The sequence below is a fragment of the Anarrhichthys ocellatus genome, unplaced genomic scaffold (assembly GCF_004355925.1).
Source record: "Anarrhichthys ocellatus isolate YVR2014 unplaced genomic scaffold, GSC_Weel_1.0 scaffold11, whole genome shotgun sequence".
NCBI classification, from domain to species: domain Eukaryota; kingdom Metazoa; phylum Chordata; class Actinopteri; order Perciformes; family Anarhichadidae; genus Anarrhichthys; species Anarrhichthys ocellatus.
Genome location: NW_022280041.1, coordinates 1,597,887 through 1,625,085, shown reverse-complemented (window position 1 = coordinate 1,625,085; position 27,199 = coordinate 1,597,887). Strand labels below are relative to the sequence as shown.

At 43.6% G+C, this 27,199-nt stretch overlaps 2 protein-coding genes across 10 annotated transcripts in view; both read left to right on the top strand.

Annotated features, from left to right (window-relative positions):
• LOC116385582 (phosphatidylinositol-binding clathrin assembly protein) overlaps positions 1-23,262 on the top strand; it is a 59,145-nt gene extending 35,883 nt beyond the window's left edge. For 4 of the 9 annotated variants that reach the window (XM_031851179.1, XM_031851186.1, XM_031851182.1 and 1 more), the window contains 12 exons: positions 99-184; positions 294-417; positions 2,523-2,662; positions 3,857-3,957; positions 5,930-6,037; positions 12,147-12,287; positions 12,644-12,674; positions 13,153-13,300; positions 15,008-15,031; positions 17,908-17,964; positions 18,266-18,442; positions 18,715-23,262. In XM_031851179.1, coding sequence (XP_031707039.1) covers positions 99-184; positions 294-417; positions 2,523-2,662; positions 3,857-3,957; positions 5,930-6,037; positions 12,147-12,287; positions 12,644-12,674; positions 13,153-13,300; positions 15,008-15,031; positions 17,908-17,964; positions 18,266-18,442; positions 18,715-18,729 — 1,152 coding nt within the window. In that variant the 3' untranslated portion in view covers positions 18,730-23,262. The remainder of the gene's footprint in view (positions 1-98; positions 185-293; positions 418-2,522; positions 2,663-3,856; positions 3,958-5,929; positions 6,038-12,146; positions 12,288-12,643; positions 12,675-13,152; positions 13,301-15,007; positions 15,032-17,907; positions 17,965-18,265; positions 18,443-18,714) is intronic. The other 5 variants (XM_031851181.1, XM_031851187.1, XM_031851188.1 and 2 more) reach the window with 5 other exon arrangements.
• Positions 23,263-26,191: 2,929 nt separating this feature from the next.
• The window catches only part of LOC116385284 (cysteine and histidine-rich domain-containing protein 1), a 5,861-nt gene continuing 4,853 nt past the window's right edge, over positions 26,192-27,199 (top strand). Inside the window, exons 1-2 of the mRNA XM_031850592.1 lie at positions 26,192-26,451; positions 27,018-27,067. Of these exons, the coding sequence (XP_031706452.1) occupies positions 26,388-26,451; positions 27,018-27,067 (114 nt within the window). The 5' untranslated portion in view covers positions 26,192-26,387. The remainder of the gene's footprint in view (positions 26,452-27,017; positions 27,068-27,199) is intronic.

Sequence of the window (27,199 nt, the reverse complement as noted above, 5' to 3'; positions counted from 1 at the left end):
AGAGAGAGAGAGAGAGAGAGAGAGAGAGAGAGAGAGAGAGAGAGAGAGACTCTCCAGAAGTTGGGCTTTCTTTTCTCATATTCATGTCTCTCTCTCAGGCCCCCAGCAGCCTCCTGGAGGCCTTGGAGCAGCACTTGGCCTCTCTGGAGGGCAAGAAGACTAAGGAGCTGAATGCCGACACCAGGTAGCTGTCGCTACCACGTATCACAACCAACCCCCTTTTAAAGACACATAAAAGGGTCAAAGCAGAGTAAAATGGCTGCCTAAATCCATCTCCAAAATGCCTTTTGCAGAGCGTCCACCCTGTCCAGCGCCGTCTCATCTCTGTCCACCACCGGCATGTCCTTCAGCCGCATGGACGAGAAGGAGAAGCAGCAGGCCCTGGAGGAGGAGCAGGCCAGACTGCAGGCTCTTAAGGTAACGGATTATACACTTTTATGACAAATCGCCTCTGACTCGGTGCTGGAGCATCAAAGCTATTAATAACAGCAGCATGTGAATTTGCGACATAATAAAAGGTTTGGATAGATTTGTGCAGGCAGATGACCAGACTACCAGGAACCAGTGTCTGATAGTCTGTCTGGATCATTTTTATTCAGTTTCCTTTTAGCTAAATTCTCTGAATTCCTTCTGGTAAACAGTTACGCTGTGTGTGTGTGTGTGTGTGTGTGTGTGTGTGTGTGTGTGTCCAGGGCTTTTATTGTGAAAGGTAAGAACAGAAGGAGGGTTGCTTTTGTCAAGGTTGAAAGGAGTAATAAAGTTTGCAGTCTTAGTTCAACCTACACATGCTGATGCCTTGAAGCGTGGCCTCTAACACCACATCCAATGTAGTAGATAATGCATTTTAAAAAAGAACAAAAATCCACGACCACGTTGTTTCTCCCGTCTATCATGTTTCTCTTGTGTAACTGCATGTCTGTGCAAAGAACCAAAGTCCAGCGTGTTGTTTGTGTGAGGACACGAGGCCAATCATGTTGATTCTTAAATGTTTTATAATGGTCGGCCTGTGAAGCACCTCGTATTGTCCTTTTAATGCATCTTTTTAAAATAATTTTACTGTTAAATTTACATTATTTAGTCATGAAATGTGGGACTTGAGGAAACTAAACTAGATACACAAAATTCCTCGTACAAAACTAGACATCAAACTCTCTATAAACTTACTGTATAATTAAACCTTGTGAGGAAAAATGTGTGCGTGCACAGATTTGACTTTAGATCATTTGAACTACAAAAACTCAATCACAATAAGCTGAAAATGTGTGACTGCAGTCATTGACGTGGATTGAAGACCACGCTGTGACTGCTGGCAGAGCCACGGTCAACACTTGAGCTCTGACAAACTAAAATTGCTGTTGCCGATAGATTTCCCAGCAACTCTGCCGATCGCTGAACTCCAGTTGAGGATGAAAGCCAAGAGTCTCAGTGGCGAGCCGGGCCATAGAAAAAGTCAAGTGTAAAATGTGTTGACATTTTTTGCTCCGGCCCTGGGGGGGTCCTGCCTTACAGCAAACTGTAATCGAGTAAGAGCAGTGAAGCTCCTGAAACACACACAGCCGCTGTGTGTGTGTGTGTGTGTGTGTGTGTGTGTGTGTGTGTGTGTGTGTGTGCGTTAAGCGTGCTCCCATCCTGGCAGAGAAGACACAGTTTGTGTCTAGCAGTGTTGTCGGATTCGTGTGTGTACCAAGTGGCTGATTTGTGCACCCGCCTGTGTGTGTGTGTGTGTGTGCGGGGTTGATTGGATTTTTTTTAGTGCGCTGTTTACTCCGTGCCCTTGGTTGCCCTGTTTCTGCCGAGGTCCACTGATTACCTTTGGGTTCAGTTTGGAAGGAGGAGGGGAGATAAAGTGAGCGCTGAACATAACACAGCGAGGGTGAGCAGGGGGTCGTCCAGATACTCCAGTCCAGCTGTCTGCGCGCTCTGGTGTCCATATGGACTCGACACACTCACACACATCTCTAAAAAAAACCCACTCTGCTACTGTCCAGCTGGGGCCTCAACCCAAACAATAACATCGGCTCCCATTTGTTCCTCGGTACACGGTCAGAATACAAATGAAGAGGATTCGGGGCCCGGCGGGGGCTGGTACAGCAGGAGAGCCTCTTCATTATTCTGCTCCAAGTCCAAATTCTTTTAAAGGGTGGACGAGGTTGTGAAGTCAATTGGGTCATTCCCATACCTTTTTTAAAGTTTGGGTTTGGAACTGAATTAAAACAGCTTTTTTTTTTTTTGTCACGAGAAAACCAATGTGATTAGCCGTAAAGTTCTCGCAGCTAATAGTCTGTCATTATACACACACTGTGTGTGCTGAATCCCACACCACCAGGAAACGGGGATGCTGAGATGCTGAACACAGGAAGTCAGCAGAGGACGGCACACCTTTAGAGAGCGTATGAGAATGTGTTTGTCTTATATTATGTAGAGTTTACTGGAAACAAAAGTCTCATTCATTTCCAATGGGAAGTGCCTGTTTTAACCATTGATTTCCTGATTACATTGTGGTGTGTTTGTGTGTTTTCCAGGACCTGCGCCTGAAGGAGATGGGCATGCAGACTCCTCCCTCTGCCTCCCCCAGCAGCCAATCAATAGGCGGTGGCATCAGCAACAACAACCACATCACACAAACCCCAGAGTTGTTCACCGCCACGCTGTCTGCCAACAGGTGTACACACACACACACACACACACCTGTTATATTGTTTGGATATTGAATATTGATCACAGATGGATAAATAGATACTTATATACATTATTGCTACAAAAACAGTCAGACGATGTATTTAACAGACACGTTTTGCTTTGAACTTCTCTAATATGAAGTACATGTTGGTTGCACAATAAATGGCTGTTGAATAATTACACAATCAGCGTTTAGTTTGGTTCCCCATAACGTTCACTTTCACGATTCAATTCTGTCTGCCACAAGTGTGTCAACCGTTGCCCAACCAAAACAGGAAGACGGGCAGCGCTTCCGTTTTCCCCGGCAGCTATTCCCAGTTAAAGAGTCTCAATCTGAAGCTCTTTGCAGTTTCTCCCGTAGTGGAAATGGCACGAAAAGTAACTGTGGAAAACCAAAATGCAGTGTGTGTCCTATTCCAATGAAAGTAGCACTAGCTCCAAAAGTGGCTAAAAGTCATACGCTCATTTGCATATCGGTGATGTCGTAGCACATTAATTTGCATAAAGCATTGGGAATTAATTACAATGTAATATATTGGAATTTATGTCTTCTTTTTTTACCCAGTGGTCTCAATAATTCACTAAATTTGACGCTAGCAGCTCTGAGGAAAAACGGAAAGCTTTCCAAATTTCCACAATTAAGTGTCCAGTATGAAAAGAAGAATACTCTGCAGGCTGTTTTAGATTTCTTCCCCAACAAAACGAACCCTCGTATCACACCAGTGACTGCTTCCAGCTGTAGCGGAGCGACAATAAGACTTTGTTCTCGATAATCAGAACCGAATTTATACTCAACATGCACACACTGTCACACGCTGCGAGTTTACTGCTCCAAACTGTTTTATTGCTCCGCGGAAGTTTTTTTACAGCCCTTCAGAGAGCGAGGATTAATCTTAATCTGTGACAAACGCACATCTTTAATGGTGACTTCAGCTATTTATGTGCTGTTGATTAAATACTAATGCCGTCTGTCTTTCCGTACACCTCTGTTCTGTCTCTCTTCGTCTTCTGGCGGACTTCTTCGCTCTCCGCCATTCATCTCATCTTCCCATTGTCTCTCTTTTCTCTCACTGAATTTTCATCTCTTCTTTCTCTATCCTGCCACTTCTGTCTTTCTCCTTCTTCTTCTCTCATTATCCCTCTTTCCTTCCTTCTCTCTCTCTCTTTCCCTCCTCAGTGTGCCCAATCTGAACAGCGACCTGTTTGATCTTCAGCCGGCCTTCATCCCCGCTGTGCAGAGCAATCCTTCAATCTCCACCGCCAACAGTGCCTGGGGAGGTGTGCTGCACACACACACACACACACACACCTGCAGGTGCACACATGCAAATAAGACTTGCATACACACACACTGATCAATTTATGTGAGTGTTTTGCATTCTGGGGGTTTTCTCCCTCCGGCCAGTCGTCCACATCTCTGCCCATCCATCTGTCTTTTTATGTGAACCATCCATCCTCCCGTCACCATTCCCTCCTCTCCTTCAGAAACTAATGTTGCATGACCCAGCCGGTGTCTTGCGTAGACGCACATTTAAACAAGTTTCCGTGGGCGTCTGTGTTTACGTTGTGAGCACTCGCGGTACTTTTGTGATAATGAATCCTGTAACCAATGAGATCTGACCGACCCCACTCCTCGTTTTCTTCTTTGGCAGTGTAGGAAAATTGTGGCTGCGGCAGAAATGCTGAGCAACATCATCGGCTTTCACATATTAGCTTTGTTGTACTGGATACCCCCTCCTCCCCCCTCCTGTTCCTGAATATAAATTGACATTTCAGCTCAAAATCAGCGCATCAAAAAAGTAGCACAAAGATGAGTCTGGAAGCACTGTTAGCGCGGATTATTACAGGATTTATGACAGAGGATTAAGCTGAAGCCGTTTATATAAAGAGTTTGGCCAGATTTCAGAGTCGGAGCTACTTCTTAGCTTAAATATCAGCCGTTACGCTATCAGTGGCTGTGACACAGGAGTTGGGATAACGATCCCCTGTGCTTTCCTCAACAACAACACAAAGGATACTCACTCCAGTAAACGCCAACGGCTATAAACCTCAGAAACACTGATGTGTTAAAGGAATAGTTTGCCATTTGGGGGAAATATGCTTAATTAGCTTTCTGGCAGAGAGTTTTAGACGAGAAGATTGACGCGACTCTCGCACGAAGCTACAGACAGCAGCCGGTTAGCCTAGCTTAGCATAAAGACTGGAAACGAGGGGAAACGGTTAACCTGAATTCACCGAGCAGCTCCTCAAAAGCCCACCAATTAACACCTTGTACCTGTGCTTGTTTCCTGTGAAGTGGGAAACAAGAATTTGCCATTTTACGGGGGTTTGTGTGCTAAACTATTTCCTGCCTCGAGGAAGTTAATGTTCCTGGCCAAGAAATAGTTTGGTACATTTATTCTGTAAAAGACAATATTCCGACTGAGCCGTTAACATGGCTGCTAAAAAGGAATATTCCACTAATATTCCCCATAACATGCAGCATTATATACTCTGATTAACGTAAAACACACCCATGACGTACGCCCTACAGCTACGCCTTTGAAATACCTTGAATTCCCCTTCCTGTTCCAGATGTACGATGCAAAAAAAGGCTGGTTGTAAACAAGCAAATGTGTCGCACAGAAAAACAATTGAAACATTCTGAATGTGCTGTAAACGTGTCAAAAGAATGTCTTAATCTGAAAATGCAGCATTCAGAAAAAGGCCTAATTTAAAAGGAATGTGCTGTTTACATGATCCATAGCAAAATGATTATGGTCATATTGACAGTGTGCCTGTAGACGTAGTCCGTATTGTGTTTCCTGAGAGGTTCGTTGTAACGATAGATGTCATTCTTGTGATTTTCGTAGCGTATTCTCGTTTCGTGGACTCCACAAAGACAACGGCTCTCTGAGGCTTCAAGCCTTTAATCCCCAAACAGGGATGTGGATGGAGACAAAAGGTGTATTGCCGGATTTTCTCGTGCACGGGCTTAGCTCTCCTCTGAAAGCCTGACATTCCCGACAGCCTCCACAGAATCCCAAGTTACCAAGCAACAACACTGGCAGCACTCCGGAGACCGTAACGTCCACGTTCTTCGTCTAATTGGATTAGTTTAGCGGGGAGGTGGTGGAAAGCCATGATTTCCTAAACAGGCTAAAATCACAATCTGATGTTTGTATCTGCAGCTCTTTTAAATCTGTTGTCAGAGAGTCCCGGACGGTTATCTGCTGCGGCTTAAACATTCACATCTAACTGCATCCCTCAGGATTGGAGAACCAGCAGCAGCAGACCAGCGCAGCCATGACTGTAGATTTCGATGCTGTGTTTGGGAATAAGGCCGCGCCCAGTAACAACGGCCCACAACCTGCAGCCGGTAAAGCCAGCTCTGAAGACTAAAAACCTTTTTGACTCCGCTCGGCTAGCACGAGCGTAGCATTGAACTAACCCTCTGACCTGGGTGGGTGTTGGTAGCTTTACTAGCTCTGTCTCGTAGCCTGTTGTTTGAGTCTAACACTGTAGTGACGGTAACCCTTAATCCCAGAGACGAGGGATCAGTTAACTTTAAATTCAGTTGGATTGTCAAGTAACTTGATAAAGGAAAATACATCGAAACAGGAGACAAAGATCAGAAAAGATCATTTGTAGGTTTTTATTAAGTTTCCTTCTTCCGGACTGTGTGAGTGTATTTTGATCAGATATAAGTGACGACATAAGATAACGACCCCGCAACTGTGATCAGATTTTGATTTAGATATTATTATTTTATATAATGCGTCAGAGCCCCGCCCAATTTAGGGCCTTTTAAATATCACACATTGAACTAAAAGTTAACTGATCCCAGCTCTTGATTTCCCTCCATGACTCGTCTTTTCTTTGAGGGTTCCTACACAGATCTGCAAATTCTACAAATATGAGCAATGAAACAAATCTTTTCCAGTTTATAAACCGACAGGAAAGTTGGCTAAATGCTATTAATTCTTTTTATGTTGGAGTTCTCCTTAGTATCATCAGTCATAAAATGATTCTGAGTAAAAGCAAAGGCATAGTGTCCAGTTATTTCCTGTGAATCTTTTGGCTTCCATCATTTAATCCATTGAATAGATAGTGTGGAGGAACCCTCTCTCCACTATTACAGCTGCTCTTGTTGTGGTTTCCTGCCTGTTACGGTAACCGCTTCAGACTGATGGCTCTTAAGCGTCGCAGGTCTGGGACTTTGGCTCCGAGCTGCGTTATTGGCTTACTTTCCTTTAACCGCTCAGCAACTGACACAATCAATCTCTGTACTCCTCAAACCCCATTCGGGTCCTGAGACGCTCCTGCAGAGGATATCACGTGAGCAGCTATATACCTGCAGCCATCGTAGAAAAGTCCAGAACCAGCTAAATACTCACTAGCACACAAAATGTGTATTAATCCACGACTGAATATAGTGCCAAACGTTTGCTTCCAGTGGCCAGTTGTTTTAGTAAATAATTTAACCTTTTTATAGATTCACGTCTTCAGTAGGAGTGCCGCATAAATGCTGGGATTGTTGGAAAGTTTAGGAGACCATTTGGGATTTTGAATATTGCCAGAATTATCCCGACAATTTCAGTGAAAAGCATTGTTAAAAGAAATGTTAATTGTCATTGTTTATCAGGCAAATTTGCTCTATATTCTTAAACAATCCGTTATTTCCAAAGTGAGGTCTCACTCTGGTCCGTTTTTACAGGTTCAAACCTATCTTCTTGTCTTCATCCAGCCGAGTGTAGTTGTGTTTTTTTCACAGCCCATCAATTAGCGCTACAGGAGATTTGCCAGGATTAATCCACACCAGCAGTCGCTGCACATGTCGTTCAAACTCATCTGTGTGACTTAATGGAAACAGCACTATCACACAGCGCGAGATCACCAAGTATACAGCTGGAAAACCTTTCTTAGAAAACAACAAATGGACTCTGAAGCGGTTTCGTTTATTTCCTGGCAGAAATAGTGATTTCCACGGTATTGGTTGTGTTTGCACAGCTGCATCGTTGCTTCTTCAAACATTTCCCAGATAAAGCTTTTGTTTTCCAAATGTTTTGCAAGACTTCAGTGCAGATTTCTCTGGCTTGCTCTAATCTTTAACCCCGTTGAACTCTGCTGCTCTGCTCTGAAGTAACAGTTGGAGGCTTGCGGCCGCAGTGTGCAGCCCGGTTCTGGCTTTGGACGGACTAACTTCCTTCTATAAATAGAGCTCTTGTTGAAGCTGCCACTACAAATACCAATGCACCATCTGGCAGCATCTCACAAAAATCCCTGTGTGTGTGTGCGCGCGCGCAGCTACTGTACTGCATGTTTCCATCTGCATCGTCTGCACACCGTCCACATGTCATTTTATGTCCGTGTTTGTAAAAGTCTGTTCACAAGTTGTCTGTCACTTTGCTTCATCCCATCTGTCTGCTACTGCTCCTCTGTTTTGTTTTGTTGTCGTTCACACCGTTTGCACACTCCACCCTCCCTTTATTTCCTCCCTCTCTCTCTCTCCTTTGCCTCATCGTCTCCCGATCACACTTCACAAAGCAAGAATCACCCAGGCAACTCCTTTCCATCTGCTCTCCTCTTCCTCTTTGCTCTCCCGCCCGCCTCCTCTGCAAAGTCTCCAATTTTTTTCCCCCCACTTTTATCTGACTGCACAAGGAGTTGGAAGCGTAGTTGCTTCTGTTTAATATTGGATTTTTAAAAACATTTTAAAGGCAGCGCACAATATGTGATGTCTTCATAATGTATTCTCCATTTTCCATCATCCATATCTATTGCCGTTGCAATTATTCCTCTAAGGGATGCCTCTTTGTTTCTGTGGAAGACTGCTGAGATTTTTCATTTAATTTGAGCAAATTAATATCTCTGTTAATGCCTTTGCTGTATCTGTTATTTCACCATTTTAACGTGTGTTGTCTCTGCTTGTATTTATGCCATTTCATTTTGTTATATTGAACTATTTACTGTCTCAATCTTTGCTCGTGCTCAACCTTCTTCTCTGTTAACACATGAAAGAAAGACTAACTGAAGGTTATTGAATATATTGTTATCGGCAAACTAATCAAGTTTCAGTACTTTTAAGCTAAAGGCACAACAGCAATCTTACACGGTCAGACCGAGGGAGTCAGTGAGAGCTGATGCCGTCACATTTGCGTAAACGCTGCAGATTAAATCCACAGAGATGCACATGTGATGACTCGTTTATCATCTGTTATGCATAAAAGGAGGATTGTGTTAGAATAAGATAAGTGTGTTCTTACATTCTTCCTTATTGTACTACAAGGACTAACTAGCTCTACACTGCAAAACAATTATGATCATTTATTTCTCGTTGAGGAAGACTAGTTATGTCTTTGAATAGTGCTGCTGACGTGTCGTTCTTTAGACGGAGACGAGACGACGAGAGAGAAGGGGAAATGGTGAGACAAAAACATGACAAAAAAAAAAGTTGAGGCCAGCTTGACGGTGATTTGTAGCGCGTCTAGTGTCACTGACTTGTTGCTCGTAGTGAACAAAGAGCTGCAGGAATGAGTCCTAAACCCGCACTTCTGGTTCTCTCGTCTCCAAGTTCATGGATTTATGGTTAGTTTGAAATCAAAGTGGTGTTAATTTATTAACACTATCTTGCTGAACAAAAGTATCATAAACCAGAGTTTAGTTTCTGCAATAATCCAAAATACAATGGGGAAAATCTCATTGTCTTTCTGTCTAGGGAACCAGTGCGATGCACAAATACTTCATCTGAGCAGCACTCTGTAGAATAAGGGGGTGGAGCTTCAGTTCCTTGCCTCATAATGATTTACTGCTGAAATTATTTCTCTAAAGGATGCAGCTTTACTTCCGTTTCCTGTGGAAGATTGCGGACGTGTATTTCTCATAATGCTTTTGCTTTATCTGGAATTAAGATTTTGTGATCGGCGACTCGCTAAAGGTCATAAAATCAATAGCAAAACAAAAGTGAGAATACACTTCTCCCTTCATATCATATCCGTCCCTAAACATTATGCAAGCGTTGCGGCTCCTTCTGTAAAGATGCTGTCATATCTATAACAGCCGTTACTTTAACCAATAGATGACCCAGCATGTCTGAACAGGGCTTTCAGATATTCCAACTAAATAGTTTGTAAGTAACAGATTTCTCCCTCCCACCGGTTTGTAATTGAACCCTTCGACATGGATTTACTTCCTCGCTTCCCTTTGATCTTAAATTCTATTGGCTGTCAAATCCTCTGCTGAAACACCTAAGCTAACACTAATAGCATTATCCCCCACAGTTCAATACGGCGCTCGCTTCATCGCCTCCCTCCTCCATCTATCTGCTCCGTGGTTCGTGTGTGATCTACCGGGAGAGCTCGTCTCTCTTCTTCTCTCCCTTTCATCTCCTCCTCTCTTCCCCTCTCGGTTCAGTTTAATTCAGCAGGCTTTACTGGCACGGTGGTTTTAAGAAGCAGAATAAAAAATCACCCACATTGCCAAAGTGTTTTATCACAGTGACGACAACTTGAGGATTCAAGAGAAGTAAAAAGACTGTGGTTGCTTCTTCATTTTCCTTCTTTAACTTCCTTCTTCTTCTCTGTCTCCGTGTGCTTCTCCTCCTCCTCTCCCTCCTTTTTTTCTCATCTGCTAAGCTAGCAGGAAAAGTGTTTTCTGAATCTCTTGTGTCAGCACCGCTGTCAGACCTGCATACCGCTTCCTAACTGAATATTATTCCTCCCTTTTTCTTTTTTTTTTTTGTTCTCCCCACATCAGTTGCCTCTTTCTTTTCCTCCTCCTCTGTGTTTCACAGGGACGCTGTAGGTTTACAGATGTCGTCTTGCATTCACGTCTCCTTCTTGTTCTGTTTTTTTATAGCTTTGCTTTGTCACCTTTCGTTTCATTTCTGCCACGAAAGAGAGGAAACAATAATACATATAATTACCTAAAAAATCTACCGCTTATCATGTTGTGTTCGCTTTTAATTTCCCTTTTTTTTTTCTCGTCTTTTCAACACACACACACACACACAGTCACAAGTTTCCACCAGCAGAGTGATACCGAGCTATTAGTTGGATGAGTGCTGACATGGGGAGTTGTTAACAGACACACATCCGTAAACACCAGCACAGGAAATTACTCATTTGTCATTTGTACCTACCGGTCATGGGCTGCAACTTTACACAGTCTCTCTAACACACAAACACACACACACATGCATGTTCAAAACGAATCACTGTTGGGCGTAGGAGTGTGTACATGACGGCCACGAACAGATAAATCAATCATCTCTAGAACAAGTGCTGCGAGCTACTGAGTCAGGGATTACGGGCCGGCTGCTGATGGAACGAGGCTGCAGCGTGACTTTAATAAAAGAGTGGAGTCTCCGTCGAGTGTATCTGCTTTAAACGGGAAGCTCTGCCCGTGTAGGTAAACGCTGAAAATAGAGCAGGACGAATGCATTAACGGCAATGCTCGCAGTGAGATTTGATCGTTCGCATTAAGGAAGGCACAGCTCAGCAATATTCTCGGATCAAAACCGTCCGGCGCTGCTTTCGTTAATGCGGTCGAATCGCGAGTGTAAAGTTTTGGGGGGGGAAATTAGGCAGAAAGTTGAGTCGGCTCTCATTTAGATTCAGGACTTTTAATGCGTTTGAAATCGGTTGCTTCTGTTCTTTAACTCTCTTCACCTCGAGCGTGAGTTCCCCCCTCACTGCTTCTTCACATTTTTCTGGCCAGTTTGCAATTTGGTGAAACGGTACAGCGCATATGCCATTTACAATTGCAGACTTTCTTTAAACAATGGGTCCTTTGGATTAAAGGGCCGGTGTGTAGGATTTAGTTGTATCTACTGTAGAGGTGAGGTTGCAGATTGCAACCAACCAAATAGCTCTCCGCTCAAACGTGTAGAGAACTACGGTGGCCTTCAGGTAACGCAATAGGCCCTCTCCAGATCCAGTGGTTGGTTTGTCCATTCTGGGCTACTGTAGAAACACGGCGGACTCTGTAAAGAGAACCCAGTCCCTGTAGATAAACACGCCTCATTCTACGCTAACGAAAACACAACTGTTATTAGTTTCAGGTGATTACACACTCAAGAAAACAGTTATCAATACTAAATTCCCTTTCTGCCTACACACCGAGCTAAGCATGTTACGTTAGCCACGGAGTGTTAAGTTCTCCAAATCTAATCGAGCGCAGGACTTTTATTGCAGATAAACATAATGTTAAATGCGTTTCTTACAGTTTAATTGTGATTTTAGGTTTATGAAAGACCTCCAGTGGAGACATTCAAAGCTTGACGGGAGAGCCGATTGTGCAATCATTGTTTTAATGGAAAGGGGGTTTACCGACTAATCTGATATACGTTTCTACTTTTACTTTCCTCTGTGTGTCTGTGTGGTGTGCTAACCCCTGCTCTGTCCATATGATGTTGTTACCAGCCAATCTTCTCTTAAATGTATCATAAACGTGCGTTATTTACATGCGTGAGTCTGCTTCTCCTTCAGGTTTCGATGCTCTAGGAGACCTGTTGAAGCCTACGATGCCCGCACACAACGCTCCTCTTCCTCCCCCTCAAATGGCCATCCATCACGGAGGAAAGCTGCTAGCCAACGACCTCGACTCCTCTCTGGCCAACCTCGTGGGCAGTGAGTGTCCAGATGCATGTGCACGCGTAGCTGAATGTGTCGACATTAACGGTTGAACATTTATGTAATTGGGCTCTGACATCATATTTCTTATGCATTCTTTCCTATTGACTGTGCATGCAGATACAAGGACGCACACTGTCATATCACAGAATACTAAAACACCGGTCGCTTTCACATGTTTTTTAAAGAAAACAAAACCTCTCTTCATGTACAATTTCAATTAAACACGTGAATGTTGATAACTAGTGAAAAGATTGATGTCGGGGAACAAAGATGAAGGGAAGTCGGAGAGGGAGAGATAAACATTTCCTCTCTTTTATCTGTGATCGCTCATTTTCTCTCCGTTTCCTCAGATCTGCAGTTCGGCGGGACCCCGGCCAAGAAGTAAGTGTCTTTGAGTTGTGATGATACCGTTTCAATGTTGTGCCCGTAGTCCAGGCTGGAGGATTTATGCACTGACAAAACAAATGCGCCTCACTGTTGTACTTAACTCAACTATTGCCAGCATCCCTAAGTTCAGTCTGCCAACACATAAACTTCCACTACTAAAAGTCAACTTTAATTTATTATTAAGTATTCAGTCGCTTTTAACTCCTCGGGTTTGCGATGAAGTGCTTCTGTAGAGCGTTAAAAAGGCAAGAGACTGCAAGTACGGCAGAAACATGAATAGGAGTCTTTGTGCAGCAGAGTTGTTGCTCTTTAAAAACCACAATGCGCCTCAGAGGGGGAAATGAAGAATAAGAATAATCTCCAAGTAAATCTTCAGCATTTTTATCTTCCAAGACGTGAGTTTGCTGCTGTTTTTGAACCGGCCCTGAGGTTGAGCGGGTTAGGATGACGCTGTGTTTGTTTGGTTGCGCTGTTCGTCCCTCTTCAGGCCAGAGATGCAGTGGAACCAGAGCGGAGAGAAGAAGCTGACGGGAGGCCATAACTGGCAGAATAAGACCATGTCGACCACACAGTGGGGCCCGGCGCCCATGGCTCCACAGCCCATGCCTGTTCAACACGTGGTAAGGAGACAGAAACTCACACTGAACACGAAGACGCACGAAAAACAAAAGACTCGTTTGAGTCGTGTGGTGCAGTAAAACCTGAGAGTTTGCCCTAAAAGAATCCATCAAGGTGTCTGAAAGTTTATTACAACTTGGATCTTATTTTGATGAATGAAGCCAAAACTACTAAAAATAAGAGCCAAGTTGTAATAGACCAGAAGTATCCTTAATGAGAATCAATCAAGGTGTCTGTAAATCCCGGAAACGTCTCAAAAAGTCAAATAGCTTCAAGTGTTTAATTAATTCTTTAATATGTTCTGACTTCTTATTGTTTTGTATTAAAGGAATAGTTTGTGGGAAATACACGTATTTCTTGATGAGTGTTGGATAAGAAGATCAGTAACTCTCTCGTGTCTGTCCATAAAACATGGCGCTACAGCCAACAGCTTAGCTTAGCACAAACACTTGAAACAGATGGAAACAGCTAGCCTGGCTCTGTAAATCCAGCTACCAGCTCACTAATTAACACGTTACGTCTTGTGTGTTTAATCCGTACAAACAATTCATGATTTTTCAGGGGGTCACATTATTTGCCAGACTGTTTCCTGGCTTCACTTAGCTTAGCTTAGCTTAGCATACAGACTTTAAACGGTTTGAAACGGCTAGCTTGGATCCGTCCAATGCTAACAAAATCTGCCTACCAGACATGAGAGTGATAGCAATGTTCTCGTCTAACACTAAACAGAAAGAAAACGTCACAAAAATACAACTTTACCTGCGAGAAATCAGTGTGGCTGCACAGAACGAGCTGTTTTTAAGTTTTGGAAGTGTTAGTTAACCTGAAAAATACTTGCAGACACCTCGCTATTGAAATACAGGATCTAAGACTGTGTGACGGTCTGTGTGCATGGGAATGTTTTGCACTTCTATGTTCCATATATAGATGGAAGTGTTGGTCATGTGAGTGCATTGTGTTGGTGCAGTATATAGCTGCCTGTGCATGCTGTGCGTGTGTGTGTGTGTGTGTGTGTGTGCGTGTGCGTGTGTGTGTGTGTGTGCGTGCGTGCTGATCTTGGCAGCTCCTGATTGGCCTCCTGATCTCCGGACAGCCGTTTCTGGCTGACGAGGACAAACTGTCACTAACCCTCCGCTTCCTCTCTTTCTCCCTTTCCTCCCCTCCATATATCTATTTATTTTTCTCTCTCTCTCCTTTCCTTCCTTCTTCCCTCCTCCCTCCTGCTGTCATTCCTTCTCTCCTTCCCGTGCCGCTCCTCCTCTTCATGCATTCTGTTTTGTTTTTTTGCACCGTCATCCGCTCGTCTTCCTTCCCCTCTTCGTCCGTTTTATCGCGTCTCTGTTTTGTGTTGTCATCTGCTCGTCCTGTTTTCGCCGCACTGCCTTTGACATCTGCCCGGCCGTATTCTGACCCCTCATACTTTAAAAAACAAAAATGTGCTTAACTTGCTTCTGTTGGTCTTCCATCTTTGCCTACGTTGTGGTTTCTTTCTTTTCCCTTCCACGCTCCTCTGTTCTTCTCATTTGTCCTCTTTACCTTCTCTTGGTAACTTTTTCTTTGCATCCCTCTTTCATCATCTCCTCATTTTCTTGGATTTTCTCCCCCCCCCTCACGTTGTCATGTTCTCTCATCCTCTCCCCTCTCCCGTCCCTCTCCATCTTTCTCTCCGTCTGTCTTTTGTCTCTTTTCCTTGTTGCGTCCTGATGCAGAATGGAATGTTCTATACTAGTTATGTAAGTACTTATCCCTGTTTAGTAAAAAAACGTCTCAATGACTTCTCAGTGACTCCTGTAATGTGCTTTCAACCTCCCTCTCGCTGTCTCCCACTTTTCTCTGTCATCTCTTTCTTTCTTGTGTTCTTTGGAGAGACGTATAACCCCCTCACCTCTGTGCTACAGGCTAATGATCTGTGCTAGTTATGTAAGCACCAACATATAAACTGTGATACCAGGAAGTCAGAGGAGGGTGCTACTTTTGTCCTCGTGTTACTTTCCTTGTCTCTTGTACATCTTCCTGATGCCATGTTGTTGTTTTTTATGAAGCTAAGTACAACTGACCCCTGAATAAGATTATTAACTTTCATGAAGTGAAAACACACTGTGAAAGAGTTAAAGTTCTAAGACGAAAACACAGACAACTCCCAGACCGGCCAACGCCGTGGTAGCGACCTGTCAATCACTGTGTAGCCCCGCCCTAAAGCGTACTCTGCTTTATTGTCTGTTTGACTCTAAATGGACCATAATTCACTAAGTGAACATCATGCTGTATTGAAGAAGACTTGAAACTAGAGATTGAGACCATAAACTCATGTTTACAATGTTTACTGAGGTAATAAATCAAGAGAGAAGTAGAGTCATTTTGTCATAGACTTCTATACAACCAGAGGAGTCGCCCCCTGGTGGACACTAGAGAGAACGCAGCTTTAAAATACTTCTGCATTAGCTTCATTTTTCAGACCCGGAGGTTGATTCTAATACCAAGAATTGCCTGTGAATCCTGATATATCTTATTACTCCAAAACAAACTAAGATGTATTTTCCCATCTTATATGGTACAAGAGAAAAGTACATTGTGTTGTCAGCAGTGAACTGAAGGGGAGAATATTAATAGAACTGCTCAATAGTGTCACCGAGAAATAAAACTCATTGTCTCTGTGAATATACACGCCTCAAAAACAGCAAATATATCCTCCAAAAGCCGTAACATGATAAATAAGTCATGTGGTGATATATATAAGACATCGCAGGTAGCGGGGAAGCGAATAAGTAGGGTGTCATGCATGATAAGTGAAACCCCCACATCTGAGGTTCTCGCCAGGAGGGCAAAGTTGTAACGGTCTGCGATCTCTGAATACTTAAAAATGTCAGCCAGAAATCCTGCAAAGCCTTTTTATTTTAACCTTCACTTGAACAAGCAGAGTTCTGACTTTGCAGAGAGAGTAAAAGAAAGAAGAGAGAGGGAGACGGGAAAGGGAATAGCAGAAGTTCACCTCTGAGAAGTCTGGATTAAGGATGCAGAGAAAAGATTTAAATGGAAAGCGAACACACAGGTAGGAAAGGAGGGAGACCCGCTGGAGGGAAAGGAGAGAGGGTGAGCGTGAAAAGACAGATTCAAGACAAACTGTAAAGCATTCTGCGTCAAGGGCCAACAGATGGACATAAATACAGATGGAGGCGGTGCATGAACAGCGGCTCGTCTGCTCGGTTTCTCTCTCGTACATCTTCTTGTCACGCTTAAATAAATAAAATAAAGTGTCATTTGGCGCAAGAACGGTGAGAGCCGTCAGACTCGGACGGATTGTTTGTGCTTCAGGTGCAGATCAAAGTAAAGTCTGTTAAGTCTTTCATCGCGATAGCTGTCTCTACATCCACGGCTACACTGCAAACAGTAGCTGCTAATAACTAATTCGTCATGCTTTAAATTGTGGCCATTTGCCTAAATGTAAACAAATATAAGCTAAACAATGACATATTCTGTACTGATTATAGAGCTTGTTTTTATTAAAAGCAACAAACTATGGACACTTAAGTCATCTAGAATACAGTAAGCTACATTTATACTGCGATGTTTAAACATTGATTTAAACTTCTGCCACCGACTGAACTGACACATGACAGTTTTTGACCTTAATTAAAAAGGACAGAAAATGTTTAATTAATTACTGTTTTGCACACTGTGTGTCAGAAGTCAGGTTGAGCTAAAAGGTTTATAAAATACTGTAAGACGAGACTCTTTATAGATCAACCAGCGCTATGTGCTATTTGTTAACAGCATCGACTAAGTAGCACTTAAAGGAGAACGCTGGTGTAGTTTAATTATTCCATAATGTAATCCATCATTTTAGGTGAGACTGTGAAGCTAATGCACGTGCAGCTGCAGACTGGAAGCACGTTTAACACCTCTGGAATGATTGAGGCGTTATGAAGTCATGTTAGGAAATGCCTCAGTTGTCTCGTTTACAATGATGGATTAGGGTCTGTGAAGGCATCAGCGTGTTTCTGCAAGCTGTTTAATGTGTTGTATTTACAAACGGTGTGAGCCCTCGACTTCCTGGTGAGCAGGACGACCCGCAGCGTTAAAAACAGTCGCAACTTCTGACTGCAGCAAAAAAAAACTGTACAATTATAGGTGGTAGAGGGGGGGGGGACACGGAAGCAGGTATTCTCAAATTGCCCGTCACGTTTGAATTGCAGGAGCTGCTCAGCCGGAGTGGATTTGATTTGTGGAGTGCGGAGGGTTGGGGCTTAAACGCTGTCCTATCGAGCCGCCCCCTTTTTAAAGCGGCGGTAATGATCGCTCCCAGCGGGGTTCCCCTCGGTACCTCTGCTGCGCGCGGTATTGTCGCGCTCCTAATGTGCACACTTTGTCAGCATTACGTGTGTTTTCTCCTCGCGTGCACATTACGCCGTGCGTGTCGTGTTCAGACGTGTCTAATAGAGACAGATGAGACATTTTGTCTGAGCTAAAATTGTCTAAGTCTTCCGATGTTAAGTCCTTTTTTTATGCTATAGCAACCGCAGTAGCTTTCAGCGTATGCATGCTATGAAATGTGTGTTTTTTCTGCCACTTCTGCTTTAAGTTGACTCCTGCTCTCTGCCTTTCCATCCAGGCTCCAGCTCCCATGGCTTTTCCCATGACCACACCGCAAGTGCCTGTGTATGGAATGGTGAGTTCAACGTGCAAACATGCAGAAATAGGGCTGCAAGTATTATTACTAAATGTGTAGAAAATAGCAACCAAATCAGATTCTCAGAGCCGAATGTGACATCTTCAAATGTCTTGTTTTTGTCCGACCAACAGTCCAAAACCAAAAGATATTCAGTTTACACACAAGAACCAGCTGGCTTTGGCTTTTTAGCTCAACATTTCCTTTGTCTTCTCTTCCTTCTCCTCCGTTTCCATCCCTGTTTCTCTGACTCTTGTTTTTTGTGTCCCGTCTTCCTCCCTCCCCCCTCCTGTCTCTCCAGGTCCCTCCCCACATGGGTCAGATGGGCGGGGTACCAGTGATGGCTCCTCAGGCAATGATGTACAACCAGCCTGTTCTCAGACCCACCAACCCCTTCGCACCGATGCCCGGAGCCCAGGTCAGCTATCCAGTACTTGTGCATTCATACGCACAGAACGACACCTTTGCAACTGAAAAGGTGTTTAACAGTGAACTGTAATAACAACCTGTTCATGTAACATGTCTCTTCTTTTTGTGTCCTTATATGAGCTAACTTATGAACACCCGGGGTTCGTTCTCTTATCAGGTCATGTTGGCTAATTCATGCAATAATACGACTTTCCAAGGACCTGTTTTTATTAATAATGCAATGTGGCATAACTCCAAGACAGAACTGATGATGTGATGAGGATAAAAGGATCAAAATAAACTCTTTTCTCTATTTTCTCCACTCTTTTTCTGTCTATTCAGATGCAGTTTATGTAATCCAGTCAGGGGGAAGCAGAGTGCCAAACAAACAAACAAACAGCAGAAGAAAACACACGAGAGGAGCGATCAGATGGACGGAGGAATGATTTGATCGAGATAAAACGACCGAGAGACAGACAGACGACAAGATAACCAACCGACACCAAAAAAAACACGTTGGAAGGAGGAGGAGGAGGAGGAGATGAGCGAGCAGAGGATGGAGGGATGGTGGTGGGAAGATGTCATCCCGGCTGGTTGTTGTCTGAAACAACTCCGTACGTGTGTGTGTGTGTAGCCTCTTTCTGTTACACTGTCTAATTTGTGTTTTAAATCATATCGATGGAGTGATGCGTCAGGAGAGGGAATAAGGGTGAGAGAGAAAGATGGGAGGAGGAGGAAGAGAGGAGGAGGAAATCCTCCCTCTGTGAGAGTCTCTGCTGCAGAATTAGCTTTATTTCATACTGGTGCTACTTTTGTCCCCTCCGGGTTACCGTCCGCCTGCAACGGCAACTTGGGAACCCTCTGGAGGGGACAAGTGTTGAGTGTGTGTGTGTGTGTGTGTTTGTGCGGCAGTTGTTTCAGACAATACCTTCACAACCCACCTCCCCTCCATCCCCCTTCGTTCGTTGTCCGCGTCCACAAACGTACCAATAAGCGAGAGATTTACAGGCAGATCTCCTCGAGTGTGTTTCCCGTAGTTTCCCTCTCTGTCGGGGAGATCTTTGTATTTTTCGGCCTGTTTTCTTCTGCAGCCTCTCCTGAATGTTGTACAGCAACTTGTTGAACCATTTGTTAATAATAGCATAATGTTGTTATGGGTTTTTAAGCTTAAGTCTTTGTTTACCCATGCTGTGTTGATTTCTTCTTCTAAAGCTACAGATACACACAGAGACATGAGGAGGATTAGCGGTGAAACGACGCGCTTGCGCTGTGAAAAGGCATCTAAATTGTCTGCGAACCAAAAAGCCCTAAAGCCTGGTCACACCAGAGAGCGGTAAAGCCAATTTCATCTGTTCATCTTCGAGAAACGTGGTTTTATAAGCGACGACTCGCAGGACCGCTGTAGCTGGAGAGCTAATTGCTAACACGCTAGCGCTAGTTGGCCGAAATTTCTCCATTTTTATTTGTCTGTTTCTCATTTAAGTCTCTGAAAGTTATGGAAGAGATGAGAAACGACTCACACTGAGCTAGCTAGTGTTCAGTCTGCCGGTTAGCGAGGACCTTTAAGTGTCCCTGCAAGGGCACAAGATGGAGGACAATTAATTCAGCACTTGGCACAACTGAGACGAATACTCGTGTTTTGTACCCCACGATCCACTAAAACATAGTTTATTTGAAAACTGTATAATAACACTATTAAACACGATGTTATACCTTTTCAAACTAAACGCAAGGTGTTCGTTAGTGCGCATTAGCTGCTATTTATTCTGAAAACAAATTTCTACGAATGTCTTTGTGGTCTATGAATAACTTAATGAGCTACAACAACAAAGATCACCGGCCCTCCCGAGCTGGTCGACAGCGATACATCGGTGTTTAAAGCAGACGTTTAAGGCATCAATGAGGTTTTTTTATTGGGTGATAATGAGCGGGACATAACACGATAAACGTTCACAGCCAACAAGCGACGACGGCTTCCTTCATTTTCCCGCCAAAAGTCGAGATTTTGGTACAACAGATTTCACCGTTTAAAGTGCTGGTGTGACCGGGCATTACACATTTATCTTGACACAGTTTTGGCTGCCATTACTCTCCGTAGAGGGTTTAAACTGAGTATTTATTGTTAGCGTTAGCTACCTGTTAGCACCCGGTTAACCTGTGTGTATCTGTCCCTCTCGTCCTCATCAGCTCAGACGTCACAGGCTTCTAAATTAAGAGTTTTGTTTAATATATATTAGGTACACCCTATTGGCAGATCCACACAATGTGCCGGTGATTGAAGACAGCAGCACTGAGTGAGTGATTAAATGTTATTGATTTGAATTAAATTGCACTGAATCAAAGCGAGTGGCTTTAAAGTGCGACACTGAACTTTTGGCTCCACCCCCTCCGCTCCGAGGCTCCAGGAAACTAAAATTTTGGGGGATAAAATTTGAGGTTGTGTGCGATTCCTCAGCAAAGCGTGCGTCACCATGAGTTTGACTGTTGGTTTATGTGTTCACGTGCGCGCTTACACATTTTATGCGTTTTCTTTTTTTTTTTTTCTCCATTGAGGGCTATTTTCTGAGGGTCGAATTGTGTCAAATTTCCAGCCAAATTTGAGCCGGCGAATTTGACGCAAATGTTGCTTTTTTTTGTTTTGGTTTCAAATCAAAAACAAAATTTGTTTTTGTTGCAAAATGCACATGCAAATATTTTGCACTGAAGTGACTATCCTGCCGCAAGTAGAGCTGCTGCCGGTGTGAAAACGTTGAGGAGATTCGGAAGTTTGTAGAAATCGTTTTGAGGGTTTTACAATAACGAGTTTGTTCTAATCTACCAGCCACTTTTGGCGGTCGACTAAAAAAAAAAAAAACCGAATATATACTAGTTTTTTCCTGCCATTCTAACAGCGAACTTGAAACCTTTTTGTAGTCCCATCGCCATCCCAAGTCCAGTGTCCCAGTGAAAGCTCGTCACGCACATCAGATCTATAGAATCTCGCTTCAACTCTTGTCTAGTTGCTCTATCTCTAGAATGCTTCTTTAGCTTGCTTCGTCACTGTTCGGTGTGTGTAGATATGTAAAGAAAATAGTACTAATACCCAGTTTCTGTCTAGATCGTCCGCTCCCACCCATCGCTGTTGGATAGATATTGCTCTTTAGACGCTTCTTGTCTTGTGTTAGCGTAGCCTCTCCTCATAGTATCCTCCTTTTTATAGAAGAGCTCCCGTAGTAGACTTCCCGCCTTCGTCCTCTCCTCTGCCAGTGTCTAGTGACTATAGCTCTAGTGTCTCTCTCGGTGTCTCTGTCTTTTAGCTGTAGACGAAACCTCTCGAGAGGCTCTCGGGGGGCTTTGTGGTTCGCTTTGAGCGCGCTCTCTTTTCTTCTCGCTGTTAGCATCGCTCCCGTGTCTGGTTAGATAGGGTCCTTGTCTTTTCCTTTTGTTTTTTCTTCATCCCCCCCTCGTCTCGACAACATCGGCCATCTTCGCTTCTTCACGTTACGATGTCGGCAGCCGACACACTTGTCTCTGAACCCAGACGGCCAATCAGAATGCTTGGATATCCAGGTCTTTTTTGTGACAAACGGGAGAGTCAAGTACAGTGTTTGTCGTGCAGCCAGATTAGGAAATGATAGTCTGCTCAACTAGCCACGTATAAAGTATATTGGGACGAATAAAAGTTAATTTCAAAGCCCCGATAATAAGAGAACATGTAGGTTTTCTTTTGTTTGTGAGTCCGGACAAAACGCCTTCAAAGAACTTGAACATTAAAGTTGTTTTCTGGTGTTTGTCCCCGAATCTGAATCAACATGAAGTCCCATCTGGCCTCCGACTCGCACTCTTTCCTTAATGTCCGTCTGCGCTCTGGCACCAGACGTGAGCTCTAATCGCGGCTCTTTATTTCTCCCCGGAGCAGCCGTGTCACCGTCTCTGATCTGGCAGCGATGCATCGGCACACGGCAGAAAGAGAGAGCCGCTACCGTCCGTGGCACCGATGGTCACATATTTAGCTTTTCTTTCCATTTTTGCTAAACCTTACGTTGACCTGCATGGAATCCCGTCCTGCCTGTTGCGATGAGATAGTCGTTGTCCGTGCGTCTCAAGTGGTTTCAAAATGGTCGAGAGCGAGCGCGTCGAGACCTCTGTGGTTCCTTTGAGTCTCCTAAATGTTTCTGGCTCCTCTCCTTGATGTAGCTGGCGGTAATCATCACAGCTTTATCATGTCGGGTCATTTGTTTTTACGCTATTTATCCAGCGGGGAGGGGGTGTTGGCCGAGCATGCGGGCTCTATTTTTTCGGCAACTCCCTTCCTCAAAAATTCAGACACTTTCTCACATTTGCAGCTGGGAGTTTCCCACCAAAACCACCGTTTCTGTTTTTAATCATTTGCTATACAAACGTGGTCCCGTGTGGGATCAGACCAGGCACAACCTCGTGGCTAAGCTGCTACCACCTCTCTGCATTGTTGTAGCATGAATCCAGGTGGAGAAGGATGAACGTTGATGTCATAAGAATGCCCGTCCTCTGCTGAAGGCCCGAGTGTACCAATCGTTCAGATGGCGAGCCGTTTCGCTCTTTTTTGGGGTCGGTTGAGTGCATGGTTGTATCGTTGTTTGTTGTCCCCAAAAAGAAGCATGATGTGATGGTGGACGGATCTCGCTTTCCCGACCAGTCAGTCCTCGTCCGCGACGGGGACTGAATCCGACCGATGTTTGTTTTACGCTGCCGATAAACGAGCCACTGTAGCAACAAAAAAACCCGGAGCGCCCAACGTCTTTTTGTGTTACTTCTCCCCAAAGATGTCACACTCGCAGCACAGATTCGTCCTCGGTTGACGGTCGCTGTTCGCTTCATTAAAGAAAAGATGAAACGAAGGAAGAGAAGCTTTTTTTAAACGGATACGACCCCCCCCCCCCCCTCATTCTGTCCAGTGCGTCGGTGTGTCGAGTCAAAGATCTCTTGTGCACGTTCTGGTTTTTCTACATCTGTGTTTTTTGGTAAGAACCCTCGGATTGCTGCCTCACTAATCTGTATATAAAGAAACGCACCACACTCACAACACAGAGCTTAAAACACATACTCTCATAACCTGCGACCTGCGTTATTCTTTCATTTATCTCCCTGAGCGTTGATGTTATTACAGCCGTATATACACAGGTGTGATTGCTCCTCGGTGGGGGCGGCTGCAGACCTCCCTGTACATCAGGACCAGCCATGAATTCTCAATGATGCCAAATGTTTTGTTTTTGAGCAGAGTAAATCTTTTGATCTCTCTCTCTTCTGTCTCCCCCCCCTCCCCATCTCTTTGTACATTTTCTTTCTATTTATTTAAAGCAGAATATATGGATTGTATCGAGCATGGAAAGGCAAACAAAAATGTTACAAAAAAAAACCCCACAGGCTTTTATTTTACAGCAGTATATTTGTTTATTCTAGGGATCTGTTTTCTCTCTCCTGTTTTTGGAAGAAATAAAAAGTCATTTTCCATTCCTAAGATGTTGTCTGTTGTCGTGTTTTAGGGAACTTGCTGAAGCAAGTGAAGTCTTTTCCTTAAACCGCCGTCTCCAAACCTTTAAGAGTCTCGGGTGATAAGCATCCACGGCTTTGAAAGGTCAAAGCGTGTTTCTTCTTATTTTTTATTGCAGCGCCAGAAGGCCTGAGTGTTTTTGTTTCTGTTGTTTATTCCGCCTCTTCATCAGTTTTATATTTTACTACAAAACGAGTTTTGAATTTTACACTGACTTGTTTTAACCTCGTCTGTCCCTTTTAACAGTGGACTGCTTCACATTCATACGAGCACATAACCGCTATTACCCGGGTTACAAATGCCTTGCTCAAGGGCACGTTGATGGTACTTACTGCAGGAGGAGAGCATGTTATAAATGCACTTTTCACATCTGTAGTTTACCCCATCAAACGCGGGTCTTTAATCAGAGAATTTAGTCACGAAATAAATCAATTTAAAATTTATTATCCAGGAAAAATCTATTTTTTCCATTAAAGGAGCCGCTCACACACAAATACCACAGCGATCGATTAAAACATTAACAGACATGATGATAAAACACCTCCAAACTAACTGCTCATAACTGCATGAACCATAATCATGGAATTGGGACAGCAAAGGTCTAAAGTTAGAAATAATATTAATATATATTTTGTCAGAAGTGACATTTGGAATATGAATCAACCAAAATATGTTGAATTTTACATATTTGAGGGTTTGCAGGTTTGTAAAAAGCACAAAAAATCTAAACAAATATAGGCAGTTATAAATATTGGTCACTGGTTAATAACACCGGTGTGTTATTAAATTTAGCTGTTAAATGACATAAATAAGTGTTTTTCCAAACTTGCACCAACTTATTAAGAGTATTTCTTACACTAGTGGACAGGAATCATATTTATATCTGTTATTTAACGTAACAGTGTGTTTATCACTAGTGAAGGCGAACATGTAGCAGCGAAGTGTTTTTAAAGCTGGTTCTAGTCTTGTACTGAATATCATCTCGGGCACGGAGACGAATCGTCATGCAGCGACTGCAGGAGGGTCGACCATCAATGATTCACTCGAGACCAAACGCTGCTGTTCGTCAGGCTCTGTACGTTATGATATATATATATATATATATTTCCCACTGAGAAGCATTTAATCAGAAACACTGAAACAGGATCACATGCATTACCTCTGGCTTCTGTGATGTACACAAACAGTTGTATTATTCACAGCTCAGTGGGAGGAGGTGGGTTATTCTGATCCTCACCGTGGGAGAGCTGCAGTCCTTCCTCTAACAAAATCAGACCAACGTGTCGCTGCACGCGGGGAAATACAGGTGTTTGTGTGTATATAGGTGTATACGAAAACAGGAAAACAGTCATTACACGCTGGCATGTTTTCCCACCGGTACAGAGAATGTAGCTTTACGGAGGCACATTCTGTCCTCAGGGTCTAAATAATTCATTATAATTCATAATTCATCTATTTTGCATCAAGAAACGACCGTCATTCATCACAAACTTTGTGAATATCTGATTTCCCGTCTAAAAACTGAAAGGAAACAATAAGTCTTATTTATATTTGTATAAACTTAACTATCCCCCCCCCCAACAACAACAATACATAATGGAATAAGATAACAGAAGCAAAACAAAAACATGAATAGTATGCAAGTCTGTGCATGGCAGAAGACTCCGCCTCTGACTGCATCAACCAGCAATGTTGACGTCTCTTACTTTTTCTAATGTCACTTAAAGAAAAGTCATCAAATCAACACAAGTGTGAGAAATGTTCCAGTGTACGTAAGTACGTCATCCTTTGCTCCATTTGGAGGATATCTGAGTTTAGAGAAGAGACATTTCCTGTTAAATCATAATCATCTCTGCTCCAAACCAGCTCCTTTATAAACTCTTTTGGTGCGGAGGACTTGACCGGTCTGCACAGAAGCCTCTGACCTCAACCCATCCGAGGATACAGTTATAGCGACATTACTGCCCTTTCTTTAGAGTGAGATGTCCAACAATGAGGGAATATTTGTTCCATCTTTGTATCTAATCAGAGCAATGTATTTCAGCTCTCCTTACTTCAACTTTTCCCTAGAAATACTCCCTAGATCTCAGTTTAGCAGGTGGACTAAGTGAGGAAACGGGCCCATGACTCGTCCTCTGACTGCAGGGGATCCAGTCCAGAAGCGGTCAGTGCTGCTGTGGTGACAGCCGACGCTCACCAGGAGGAATGTCAACCCCCACCGGCAGATAAGTTGTGACAGCTGTAAATTGAGAGAGGGAGGAGAGGAGGGAGCTGCTATTTTTATCTTTCATTCAGTCAGAGAGAGGGAGAGAGAGAGAGAGAGAGAGACCCTCTCTTTCTTTCTGCTCCCTCCAGAAGACGATCACCCTCTTTCTGGATCTTTCCTCTCCGCCTGGCCCGGAGAAACTTCTGGAGGTTTGGACCGCAGCAAAAAGAGGAAACCCGGCGGGTCGGAGGAAGAGATCAGAACAGACACGAGAAGGAGGACATCATCACACAAGCCAACATGGCTCTGCTCTGCTACAACAAAGGCTGTGGACTGAAGTTTGATGCTAAAAAGAACAAGGAGGGTAAGATGTGTTCATGTCTGCGTCTCCATTTCTCTTAAAAGTGACTTTAAGTACAGGCAATCTGTCCAGACCACCATCAACAGTATCTCAGTGAGATTGGGTTTCTCTGCTTTTATCCTGAAAGTATGTTCTTGTGACCACATTTATTAGCCTTTGTCAGTCTAGATATACAGATTAATGTAAAGTTTTGGGTCTAAATTTGACAAATGCTTTAGAAAAAGACCAAATACACAAGAGAGCAGGGATCAATGGGAGGGTTTTAAACCTTTACACAACAGATGGAAATAAAACCAGATTTATGGCCTTGATAGAATAAACAGAATAGACAAAGTTCAAAGTGTCCTGATTGTCACCGACGCTGTGAGTGTGAGACGTGCATGTGCATGAAAGGACACGTGTCTCTGGAAGCAGGAGAGCCGCTATCTTTCTAGCAACCGACTTCCTTTTATGGGACGCTCGCTCTCAACTCTAGTGACCCGGCTGAGCAGCTGGTCTGTGTGTGTGTGTGTGTGTGTGTGTGTGTGTGTCTAAATAAAGACTGACTCTGTCTTTTTTCCCTCTGAAAGCCTCCTGCGTCTTCCATCCAGGTGTCCCCATCTTCCACGATGCCCTGAAGGTAAAACTAATACAAAAGTAAACAAATAAACGACACTTTCATTTAGCTTGAGGGGGTGAAATAAATAAATAATAATTAATAATGATGTGTGTGTGTGTGTGTGTGTGTGTGTGTGTGTGTGTGTGTGTGTGT